The 13,022-nt window shown below is 46.8% G+C and overlaps 1 protein-coding gene across 1 annotated transcript; it reads right to left on the bottom strand.

Moving 5' to 3' along the window:
* Positions 1–4,482: 4,482 nt before the first annotated feature.
* On the bottom strand, positions 4,483–6,153 carry LOC136531177 (fasciclin-like arabinogalactan protein 8). Its single transcript, XM_066523877.1, has one exon. It carries the CDS (start codon positions 6,066–6,068, stop codon positions 4,776–4,778), a length of 1,293 nt encoding a protein of 430 aa, XP_066379974.1. The 5' UTR covers positions 6,069–6,153; the 3' UTR covers positions 4,483–4,775.
* Between the last annotated feature and the right edge of the window lie 6,869 nt (positions 6,154–13,022).

The raw sequence follows: 13,022 nt of genomic DNA, 5'->3' as shown, positions 1-13,022 counted from the left end.
GCTTGTTGACACTATGAGAGACCATGTGAACATCCCAATGTTCAGGGGTCAGAATGGATGGACTAGAGATGGTTGGAGAAGCATCTCAAAAAAGTTCAACCGGATGTTTCCTTTTGCCACTTCACAAAGCAACAACAAGAGAAGGAAAAGGAGTTAAAGGGCGGCTGGAAGGCGATACGAGATATGAGAAAGGAAAGTGGTGTTGGTTGGAATGACTCGTTGGACATTGTCATTGTGAAACCGGCAAAATGGAAAAAAAAATTGATCACTGTAAGAATTTTTCACTGGACCAAAAAATTGTTGTCATATTCTGGTTGCAAGCACTAACTATGTTGTTGTCTTGGTATTAAATAGATAGTGGAAAAATGGCTAGGTTCCAAAAGAAGTTGTTTCCTTTATATGAAGATTGTACGTCATTGTATGCTGGTATGTTATTTGAAACTTCTCTCTAAGGTTATGTAGCCTTATTGTTCTACTTGAGAGTAAAGCACCAGTTTAGTTATAGTATGCCTACACTTGAAGTATGACTGTGCACTCTTTTTTTTTCATAGGAAGTATGGCTACAGGAGATCTAAACTTCACATCAACGGAGAACTTGGAACCTGCTCCTCTTGTTCCACTTCCTCCTGCTCATGGTCCACTTGCTCCCGCTGCTCCAGTTGCTCCCACTGCACTCTCTGAGAGCACAAATCCATTTGCTAGTTTAGATGGGATAGACTTCTCAAGTGCATATAATGAAGCTCAATCTGCACCTTCCAATCAAGATTCTGTGCAAGAGCAAGGGGTGGGAAAAAGCGTAAGCAAAGTCATATTGGTTTGGTATTGAGGATTTTGTGCAGTTTAAGAAGATGCAAACGAGCAAAATCTTGGAAGAGCTCAATGAAAAGAAGAAACAAGACGAAGAATTTTCAATCCACAAGTGTCTTGATGAAGTGGACGCAATGGTTGGACTTACGGATGGGGAGAAGGCTTATGCTATGGATATCTTCAAATCTGAGATAAACAGGCAGGTATTCATGAAAATGAAAAATAAAAATGTCCGCTTTATTTGGCTCAAACGCCAGATTAGGTATATCTCTTCCCCATACTAATTAGCACAAGATTAGTTTATTTTGGTATGTCTTAGCTGCTAATGCTTTTCCTTGTGCTTACTTGCAATGCTATTAGTGGAGGCAATGTTGGCGAAGGCAATATTGGCGGAGGCAATGTTTGAATTGAGAAGAAAAATGCAACTGCAGTCATTGTATGTAGGTATATTATTTGAATCTGTCCTTCTAACTAATATCTGGGGTATATACGAAGGTTCAAGTTCTCATTTTTCTTTTTGTCCTGGGCTATCTTTGATTGCTGTTGTCAGGTTGTTAAGCTATGTGTTGCTAAATTGAACAAGATATGCAGGTATATTGTTAGTGCTAGTTTAGGCACTTTCATTTTTCTTGTTTGTTTTTCTTGTCTGAACTGCAGCTCGATAGTCCTGTGTTCTGTTTCAGCTCAGAGCAAGCAACCTACTATTGTCCGTCAATAGCTTGTTCTGCACAACCGAACTTCCTTTTTTTTTTTGTTCTGGTCTGAATTCTCGACAGCAAGCTGGTGCTCATCTGCTACTGTGTTTGTGTTTAGGGTTTTAAATATTCAGTGGTTTGGATAGATTGAGATGGTACGAACTGATAGGGTTCAGCATAGGACTCGAATCTGTGGTTGCTGCTTCAAGCATAGGATAGAGACCAGTACTTTGAGATATTATGCCATCACGGTTCGGGAGCCAGTCATCGATTTAGCCATTTTGTTGTTGTTGCCAACTCTATAGTTTCCTTGGCACTTCTATTTTAGGAGCATTTCTTTGTTGCTGTGTCATTTAATATTTCTTTGCTAGTTTAATTTAATTTCCTTCAAACTTTTAACACTTGTTTTTTTAACACTTGTACAGAACTGTTTTGTATCTGAAATTTCATGTTTGTATTAGAACCATACCATATGTTTTGTACAGAACTGCTTGGTATTAAAACTTGTTTTTTAGAACCACACATTCATGTTTGTATTAGAACCATACACTTGTTTTTTTGGAACCATACACATTCATGTTTGTTGTTTAGAACCATACACATTCATGTTTACTTTAGGTATGTCTCTAGATGCTAATGTTTTTTTTGTGTTTACTTGCAGAGCTCTTGGTGGAAGCAATTTATGATTTGAGAAGAAAAATGCAAATGCAATGCCTATGAGAAATTTATGCAAAGGAGTTTTTTTTTTTAACTTGAACATTGCTTCTGAAAAGGAGTTAAACCATAATTTATTCTAGTGCCGAAGTTCTTGGTCAAAAACATAGTATCTTGTTTTATTTTTCATTGTCTGTCTAGATGTGTGCATGGAGATGACTATTTGACTTGGTGATGAATGGGCTAGCTTGGTTGAACATTTGGTGCTACTTGAATTAAATTTTCCATGAATTGGACTGTATCCAGAGTAATTTGTCATTTGATTGATGCATGTTTTCTTATGTTACTCACTTTCTTATGTCACTCGCATTTTATGTTTTTCTTATGTCACTTTCTTATATTAGCTTTATTGGAAAAGATAATACTTGAGTAGAACTTCTGTACGAATTTGATTCTGGTGCCATAATTTATTCATATTATGTATTGTGCTATCTTCTGTGTATATATCTTTGTTGGAAAGATGTGGTACAGTGACAATATGTACGTCTGTACGCATTTAGCTTACGTGACAACAACGAATAGAGAGCTCCTTATTTTCTTGATGACCAAAGCTACCTGCCCTTCGCTTCCAAACAACAGCGGGAAAATTCTCCAATCTCCATGCGTGGATATCTCCCCTGTGGTTGGACGGGGTTTCCACTGTCAAAAAAAAAATCCCTCCCCTCCTATTACTTCCCAGGGTTAAAATTACCGTATGGCTGATCGGTGATCACGGCGGAATCAAGTGTCCAACGGCACTGCTGACAGTGCCGCGGTGCGCCTCTGTGTTTCGCCTGTGCTGCAACGCTCAACGCTCCCTTTCTTCTACCTCCCCATCATTGCGATTTGCGAAACTACTAATGTGGAATGCAGTGATTCAGGGTCACCGCACGATTGCTTCACGAATTCAGGATCCATCCATCATACAGTTCAGGAACAAAGTCAGGATCCATCGCGAGACGATCGAGCCGCTGCACGTTTATAGTGAAACACAGTTACCGAATTTGCGGTTGCAGTATTGCAGACTTCCGGGATAAAAACTGGTCAGCTGCAGGGAACATTAGCGGGCGCAATTAGGCCACGTGATTAGTTGAGATTGTTCAGTTAAGCGTCGGCCGCGCATAGGTTACCAACAGATTCTAGGCTCTTGGCAGTCATGTTTAACCACACGAGTCCCATACCCCCATAGCCCGTAGGACTACGCCATCATCACAGACAACCAGCGACCGCCGACCGCTCCGCTTTATCGCCCCCGGGAACGGAGCAGCAAAAGGATCCTAGGGACTTTTGGGAAAGACGACAGGCGGAGACAGAAGAGGCCATGCCGAACCAGCCAGCAAGACGCGAGCGCAGGATGCGCCGCAGGGGCAAAAACATGGCCAGCCCCAGCGAAAAAGATTGGCAAAAACGTGAGAAAACCGAGAAAATGCGGCCATGCCGCCATGCGATCCTCGTATCCTCTCCCGAGTAGAGCCAAGGCCTGTGCGCGGTTGGAGCGGTCGCTTTCCGTGTTTCCTCGTGCAAGCTTCCCTCCTCCTGCCACGGCCACGGCCTGACCATCGCGGCCAGCGTGCAACAGTGCAAGAGTAGTATACCCGTATACGTACTGTTGTAGTCACGTCCACGGTGCCAGGGCGCAACGCAGAGTCACATGATGCACCAGGGGGCAGTTACTGTCATTTCTGTGTGCAGGTGGGAAAAGTGAAGCAGCGACACAGTAAATGAAGGTGAAAATTTCAAGTTCATGAGGCGAAAAATGCTTCAATAATCAGGCTGCGTTTAGTTATAGGAAGTTAGAGTTTGAGACTGCTGTAGCAATTTCGTTTTTATTTAATAATTAATGTTCAAACATGGATTAATTAGACTTAAAAACAATTTCATATCAAACTATGTAATTTGACAGTAGCACTTCATGGAATATTAGGGTGAAACTAAACACGCGCTCAATATTTGACAACGAACTAGACCGGGCCCGTTGGTTTCGCTGAAATTTTACTACTGCTGAAGCTCAGGCTAATTTGTTACGAGAAGAGAAAAACGCCATTCGTTCTTAGTACTGTTCGTTCTCATGTCCATAAGTAGTACTACATTCCATCAGCAATGGCTGAATCCATAGTTCGATTGGCACAACGAATGATACGGCTAAAGTAGAAAGAATCAAAGCATTTGCAAGAATCTTCAGAAAACTCCTCGGGAAAAAAGATTCAGAAAACTACTGGATGTGATCATGTGAAGTGCAGTCGCTGATAGGTAGAATGCACCAAGAGGAAAAGAACAACACAGCATGAAGAACAAGAACAAATCAACATCGAATGACACTTTCGAGCTCTAACACTACAAAAAAGTCATCACAATCACCGTCTCCACCCGAGGACTGGAGGACCAAATCCTAGAATTCCTCCAACAAACCAACTAACCAACCAGGAGGAATAAGAAACACCTGATGAGCATTATCAAATCATCAATGGAGCCCACGAGAAACTCACGAGCAACAACAGATTTCGCCGCGTCACAACATGCACGCGCAGATTCTTGGAGAGAAAACTACGGGGGGCTCGGCGTCGAACTCCTGCCGCTCGCTCACAGGAGGAACGCGACGACCAGGGCGACAGAGGCCACCGAGGCCGCGAAGCTCACGGCCGCTGCGGCGGCGCCGTTCTTCTTGGTTTCGACCTTGTCCGCGGCGTCATCCGCTGGCGCGTCGGCGGGGGTCAAGTCGGGCGAGTCCGCCGGGGGCGCGGGCGGGGAGTGCGAAGGGGACTTGGCCTTATTCTTCTTCTTCTTCTTGCCGGCGGCCTTGGGAGCGGGAGCCGGTGCGGAGCCTTCGGGAGCCGGGGCCGAAGCGGGGACGTCGGCGGCCGGTCCGGGCGCCGGCGCGGGGGACGGCGCGCCGCCGAAGATCACGTGCGGGAGCAGCACGCTGTCGACCGTGAGGATGACCGTCGGGGGGGCGTCAAGCACGGTGGACGCGACGCGGGACTTGTCCACGCCGGTGTCCAGCGACACTTCGTCGCCGCTGGAGGAGACTGTGAGGTCGTACTTCCCCGCGCCGGTGGAGGCGAGGGTCGGGATGCGGCCGCTGGCGACCTTGAGCGACGCCTTGGGCGCGTACTGCGGCAGCGCGTGGTACTGCAGTAGCGCGACGAGGTCGGCGCTGGTGAGCTTGCTCAGATCGGGGAGGTCCTTGGCCTTGAACGCGTCGTCGTTGGGCGCGAACAGGGTGAGCGCTTTGTCCATGGCGGCCTGGTACGTCTTGACCACCCCGGACGACACGATGAGGCGCGCAAACTGCTTGCACCCGGCCTTCTCGAGGAGGTCGGTGAGATTGGCGGACGACGCCGGCGGGGAGCCGAAGAGGCCAGGGAAGGTGATGGGGTCGGACACCTCGAGGACGGAGAGGTTGGACGGGAAGTCGGCGACGCGCTTGGTGTAGGTGGACTGGAACTTGGCGCCGGGCGCGGCGGAGGCGAAGGCGACCTTGCCGCCGCGGAGGTCGGTGATGTTGACGTGGCCCATGTCGCCTGCGGCCTGGCCCGTGGTCTGGTAGAGCGAGGTGGTGAGCTGGGAGCTGGAGCCGATGGAGTGCAGCTTCTTCTCGTCGAAGTAGTCGAGGAGGGTGAGGAGGCGGAGCGCGTTCTTGATGTCGGCGAGGGAGAGGTTGGCGACGAGGGAGGACATGGCGCCGTTGGTGAGGACGAGGACGGTGACCGAGCTCCGGCTGTTGATCTCGTCGCACACCTTGGTCTCGGAGAGGTAGCTGTTGTACAGCGTGTACTCGGAGCGCCCGTCCAGGATGGCCGTGATGTTGTGGGCGGAGGCCGCGGCGGCGGTGAGGCAGAGGACTAGGAGGATTAGGTGGTGGGAGGCGGCCATGGCGCGGTGGTGGCGGGCGGTGCCGCTGCTGGGGAGAGAAGGGTGGAACGCGAGCGTGGCGGAATGAGTACGGGGAACCGACGAGGGGTTTAGGCGGCGTTTATGCGTGGCCGCGTCTGGGTTTTGCCGTTTTGGAGTACGTGGCGAGACGTTGGGTTGGGCCGTTGGGGCCTGGGGGTTGCCGGGTTGGGTTGGGTTTTGACCATGGGTTAAGGTTCGGGGTTGTAGCGCGGTTGGCAGATAGTGTGGGGCTCAAAAGTCTGTGCAAGTGCTGGTGCTTCGATTGCAGTGATGATTTTCTGTGGTGAGGTGGGGTGACGCGCGTGCTGGAACGCCATGGAGTGGAGCACGAGGAGCAGACTAGCAGCACAGGCCATTTTGCCATTTTAGCAGTACTATTGCTGTATCTGTATTTCACTGATAATTAAAATAAATACAGTATACAGGAGTAGCACTGAAAATATATTTTTCATGGCAAATCGCTAGAAGAACCACTGCATGCAACAGTAGCGGATCCAGAGCCTTTTAGGAGTTCCCATGGTTTAGGGCGCGTTTAGTTCCGAAAATTTTTGGCTTTTGGCTACTGTAGTACTTTCGTTTGTATTTGGTAAAAATTGTCTAATTATGGACTATTTAGGCTTAAAAGATTCGTCTCGCCAATTACAGGTAAACTGTAATTAGTTATTCTTTTTATCTACATTTAATGCTCCATATATATACCGTAAGATTTGATGTGACGAGAAATCTTAAAAAATTTTGGTTTATGGGTGGATCTAAACAGGGCCTTAGTGAAAAGCAGTTGAGTCTGTTTGGCAGAAGCTTCTGTGGATGAACAAGAAAAGTTGTACCGAACGGTTAGGCGCCTTTGTGCAGCTCCGGCTCCTTAACATTATTGTTTTTCATTGTAGTAAAGACTAAAGAGTCATTTCACTCCTCAAGAAAAAAAAATAAACTATAAAAAAGAGGAGCAGGAGAAGCGACGATTTACGGCTACTGTGGAGACTTGTAGTGGTCTAACTCGTAGCGTACAGTACAGAGCCTTGTTTCGTCATCCGTCGATCCATCCGCGTCCGCCGTCACGACAGCAGCTTACCTACACCATCATCGTACATGATGAGCGTGAAGGCAAAAGCAGAATGGCATGATTCCCATGCTCGATCACTGCGTATAGCCAGCGAAAATGCCAACGGATTAGTGCATCTAATTGTTGTCCCCCCACACTGATGTGAGCTGTCTGTTAGTTCAAGAAAAAAAAATGCGCTCGTCACAGGACTGTTCTAATTCTAACGCCCTTTGCTTCCGTGGGAGGGGGGAACCGGGGAATACTTGCATACATGCACATCCAAAATGCTATTGCTTGTCTTTTTTTTTTTTCTTAATTCTGTTAGTTCTGCTCCCTTCTGTACTATTTGTTTTGTTTGGACATGAGCATTTTCAATAAATTTTCGGTAGGGGCTTTCTGCCCCTCCAGCTTCATAAAAAAAAAAGCTATTGCTTGAACTCCCAGAGAAGATGGTTAAGCGTTCTGCTTTCGTGATCACGTATCTTAAATATAGTGGAGAACTGGACTACTGGCGATTAGCACGCCCGTGCGCGGTACAGGTACAGACGCACAGTAGACCATTCCATTGGGGCCCTGACTCTGACCGTATTCTTGTACAAGAGGCAAAGACCACTCCGAGATGTCGGTTGTCGGTAATGGCGGGCCATATAGGCCCACGCGGCCACACCCGTCATGGGCCTCACCACTAACAAGAGCTCGCGTGCGTGGTTGACCTGTCGGGCTGTCGGTGGTCAAACCTTCCGGTGCGGCTCTGTTGATTGGGCTGGGCCTGTTTAGAGCCCGTTCGCCTGTGGCTGAAAGTTTGGGTCCGAGTCCGGTAGGTCCGTTTATATAACATCCTATGGCTATCGTCTCGTTCTGATTTTGCTCGTCGTATTTTGAATTCGGACATCTTATTATTCAACTCTCAAAACTGTTAAACTACCTCCTTCTATTAGAAGTGGTTTTCAAGGTGGTTTTATTCTTTTTATTTTTTGGGGAAAAAAATCTAGTGAAGAACTGGTAAGGTCTTTAAATAACAAAAATATCTCTAAGCTTCTAAGAAAAACGAGAAAAAGTCTAGGGATAGATTTGGATAAAAAAAATAAAATAAAATATTGAGAGCTCGTGAAAGTGTCCCTCAAATCGTCTCAAAATTATATTTAGTTCTACCTAAAAGGGAAAACATAGAAGGTGAACTTTTGTTGAGAAATTCTAAACAATGTAACTTTTTAACAATAAAAATATGAGATGGAGCTAGCATGAATGCATTCTGTATTAAATTTGTGATGCCTTCTTGTTGGTTGCATCTCATACTTTTGTCATGGGATATTATTAAAACAAGTTGGACATCAATCAAAATGATTTTGGAATTTCACTAATATAGAAAACTTTTCGGAGGCGGGCAAAATGGGTTAACCGAGGCGGGCACCACATCTGTCTCAGTCCAAAGGTTACAGTAAATCAATTTTTCCTGAGGTGGTTCAGATGCCCACCTCGGTAAATCGAATAAAAAATAAAAAATAAGAAACCCCGTGGACAAGCCCGCCGAGTCCATCCACGCACCACCGCTCGCTAGATGTGCATGCCGCTGTAGCAGCTCACCGGATCTGAGCACCCGACACCGCCAAAGAAGGGATGAGCCCCTCGCCGCGCCACCACTACCGGATCCAGTCGCACCACCACCGGATCTGCGTCTCCACAACCAGATCCGCTGCCGGGGATCGAAGCACGGCGACCAGATCCGGCCACTCCACCACAGAGGAGGGGAGCCGGGATCCACCACCGGTTGCGAAGGAGGGTCGTGGAGGAGGAGGGGCGAGGCCGTGCCATGAGGCCACATCGCACCCACGTCTGTGAGGCCACACCCATGAGGCCACGTCACCGAGCCAGGAGGCTACGCCGCGCCAGCGCTCGCGAGGTTGGGCCCTCCACCATCGCAGCCGAGAGAGGTGAGGGAGAGAAGAGAGTGAGAGAGGTGAGGGAGAGGAGAGATGCGTGAAATAGGGGAGGGAGAGAGGGAGACACGCCCGCTCTGTCCAGCGTGACTACACGAGGGGGGAAGAGAAGTGAGAGAGGAAACCCTAAATGTTGGCTTAGATATGAGCCCAATAGACTACTAGGTATGGGCTTTTACGTTGGTTCAGAGTTGGGCCAGTATTTTCTAAGGCGGGTCTTATAGTGTGCTCGCCTCCAAAAATAGATTTATAGAGGTGGATGCCTTAAAACGACCGCCTCCGTAAATGGACCATTTCGAGGTGATTGTCATAAAACGACCGCCTTCGTAAATTCATTTTCAGAGGCGGTCATTTTCCAACCGCCTCGGTAAATAAAACGACCGCCTCCATTAATCACCGGGCATTAACCGAGGCAGTTGGATTTTATAATTGCCTTAGTTAATAAAAGGGCACCGCCACGCAAAATCATTTTGTGTCGTAGTGTTTGCATCTAATATTTTCGTATTTTACAAAGAGGGGATGGACCCGTGGGGCATGCTAGCGTGGTTGGTGGAATGGACACGAGACTTGACATCGATTCACCGAGAAGGAGCGACCATCGTTCACTCATGTCATGTACTTGTGCCTAGATTGATGTTGTTGAACTGAGAGGAGGGGAGGTGTCGCCTTCTGCCGCTGCCGCTGTGCCCTATTGGAGTGCGGCGTTGACCCATCACTGACTCAGGAGTGTCGACTGGTGGCTCATACTCGTGAGAGGGGGATGGGTGTAGAGGAGTGTGTTAGGGTTTTGTAGTAAGATATATTATTTGGCCTCTTGGGCTAACCTAAGGTTGGTTAGCTATTAGGCTACACACATACAAGTTAATAAGTTTATATGGCTGTTTCTATACTTTATTTTTTCAGTAACAAAGAGTTAAAACCAAACCAACCATACTAAATTTGGATACTTAGAAGTAGGAACCAAATTGGTGATTCAAAAAACTATACCCACCCTTATCTTACATTATAAGCGAACTTCTGTTGTTCCTAACTTTCTACAAAACTATTATCGGTGTTTTCGGACCACCGACAAGTAAATTTGTATTTGTGCGTCTGGCTCAGATGGTGTGCTTAGAGGACATAAGGTTTATACTGGTTCAGGCAGAAAGTCCCAATGTCCAATTCGTCGTTGCTGCTCGTGTTACTAGCACTGACAGTTTATAGTAGGGGTTACAAACGAGCGATAGAGGGACCGGTCCCAAGTCTCTGATCTATGTGCTCCTAAGGCATGTTAGGGTATGTGTTTTGATGTCTATAGCTATGTAGAGTGATGAACCACACTCCCCTCTCCCGGGGCGGTCCTACTTTCCCTTTTATAGACGAAGGGGAAGAGCTGGTTTACATAGAGAGAAAGAGGGAGAAGAGCCAAGGAGAGGAAGGCTTCCAGGACCGTCGGACCTTTCTTCTCCTTTATGCGGGTCATGCGTGACACTGCAGATGGTGACAGGGATGGCTCCACACCAGGCGCCTGTTCGCCGCTGATGCTATGCCTCGGCGTTGTCAGCGGATCGTGACGTCCCATTTCGTCCTGATGGGCGACGTAGCATAGTGACCATGCGTCCGTCACTATTGATGTTGTGAGTTCTCTGAAGTGACATGTCATGGGGACGGGTCATGTTCAGATGTGCCCGCTCCCTGGACGATGCTAGAAGTTTGACCTTGGGTTGTACTTTTTGGCCTATAGTGGTTGGTAGCGGTATGGGCTTCCGTGAGGAGCCTCGCCTGAGGGGTTGGGCGAGACGAAGCCCCCAACCCAGAGGCCGAGCGAGGCGGAGCCCGCCCCCAGAGGTCGAGAGAGGCGGAGCCCACGCACCTAGGGTCGATTAGAGCTGTAGTCACGCTCTTGACTGCTCGGATGAATCAACGTTGATGACCATTAGCTCCTTCTCTTTGGATACCCTAGTATTGGTCCCCGACAACTATATTCTAACTTCATGTGAGCTTTTAGATCAGAACAACTAAACGATTCTATTTACATAACCAAAGAATTCTTATTTCCAAGTAACTAATATTTTGAAAGCAGCATAATAGTTATATAGCTATCATCTTTCATTCACTTTCAACGTACATGCCACATAATAGTTTGAATCTTTTTTATAAAAAAGAGAGAATAAATAGTCTACACTAAATATTATAATTTGAAAATCAACATTGTCATAGGAAAAATAACAAAAAGTCCAAACTTATTTATAAAGTAGCCTCACAAGAAAAAAAAACATAGCATAGACTAAAAGATGTTCCAAGTTCATAATGAAATTGTTCCAGCTTTTTTATAAAGTTGTTTCCTGGAACCATGATCGGTTTTAAATCTCTAGCACGACAGATATGTCAAGCTATTTATGTCTACATATAATTTAACAGCTATAGCACTTTATAGTAATATTTATCGAACTAAATATGTATCATTAGATTCGTCACGAAACATATATTTATAATATACTTATTTGGTGTCATAAATATTAATGTATTTACCTATATATTTGGTCAAACTTTAGACACTTTATAACCAAGAAAGAAACGCACCTAGAATTGTAATATTTTTTTGGGTGTGGGGTGAGGCAAGGGACAGAGCCATGGAGGTAGTTCTTTTTTATATAAAAAAGGAAAGACTAGCACCTGGACGTCCGGACATGGTGTTCGTCTGGGCGCCCGCGCATACTGCTCGTCCACGTACCTGACACGCTCTCTCTGCATGCGGCAGGAAAACATCACAGGCACTTCCTTGGATCATGCAGCCAATGGAAGGGACATGTGCACCTCGCCTCCACCTCCCACTTTGCCTAGGCGGGCCCCACAATGCGTGCATGAAGCTCCTACTCGCCCATTGCCACGCTGTTGCCACACTTGTCCACGCGGTGCGGCTGTCGACCTGGCCTCGCCTACTACTGCGGTATGCATGCGCCTATGCGTGCATGTGGATGTCGTTGCGCCCGCTTCGCTTCCGACACGCACGATGGGACCACCTCCGTCTACGCCCACTTATCGTGCCTGGTCATGCAACACTTGCAACATAAATCATTTGCTGCAACATACGTCCGAAACAAATGAAACATTTATAAACATACGCTTGCAACATATGTGTATGACCACTGCAACATATGCAACATCCAGATAAAATACTTACAACATACGTTTAAAATAGTTGAAACATTTGATACATACACTTGCAACATACGTGTATAGCCAGTGCAACATATGCAACATCTAGATAAAACACCTACAACATACGTTTGAAATAGCAGAAACATTTGAAACATACACTTGTAACATACGTGTATAGCCATAGCAACATATGTAACATCCAGATAAAACACTTACAATATACATTTAAAACAGCTGAAACATTTAAAAACATGTACTTGCAACATAGATGTATAGCCATTGCAACATATACCACATCCAGATAAAACACATACAACATCCAGATGAAACACATACAACATCCAGATGAAACATATATCTGAAATGCATGAAACATATAGAGTTGATGACGCGCGCGCTCTCGCTATACGCGAAGGCGCCCGAGGCGTCGTTCGACAAAACGGCACTCGCCGAGTTAATGCTCCCCAACTCTGAGATCACGCAACGCATCAAGGAGGCCATGGAGCCTTTGTGGGATGATGCGGGTTCTACCCTTGACTTTGTCTACCTGATGTCAGGGCATCCTCCAATGCGGTCGGAGCCAGGCTACGTTGTCTTCACAAGTTTCCCTTTCTCTTGCCTTCTCTTCAATTGATTTCCCTACCCTTGTGAGACTAACTTTGAGAGGGGCGGGAGAAGCCGAGGGATCTAATCCTCATGGATCCCCCAGCGCTGCTGCCGAGGGATTCAGTCGTGAGGGCAGCGAATCACGTCGAGGGCGAGCGGCTGAGGAAGGCAAAGGAGGACAAGAAGAGGAAGAAAGCAGTGTAAGCT

This window comes from Miscanthus floridulus, unplaced genomic scaffold (genome assembly GCF_019320115.1).
Source record: "Miscanthus floridulus cultivar M001 unplaced genomic scaffold, ASM1932011v1 fs_294_4_5, whole genome shotgun sequence".
NCBI lineage: Eukaryota > Viridiplantae > Streptophyta > Magnoliopsida > Poales > Poaceae > Miscanthus > Miscanthus floridulus.
The sequence above is the reverse complement of the archived record's forward strand: the minus strand, read 5'-3'. Positions and strand labels throughout refer to the sequence as shown.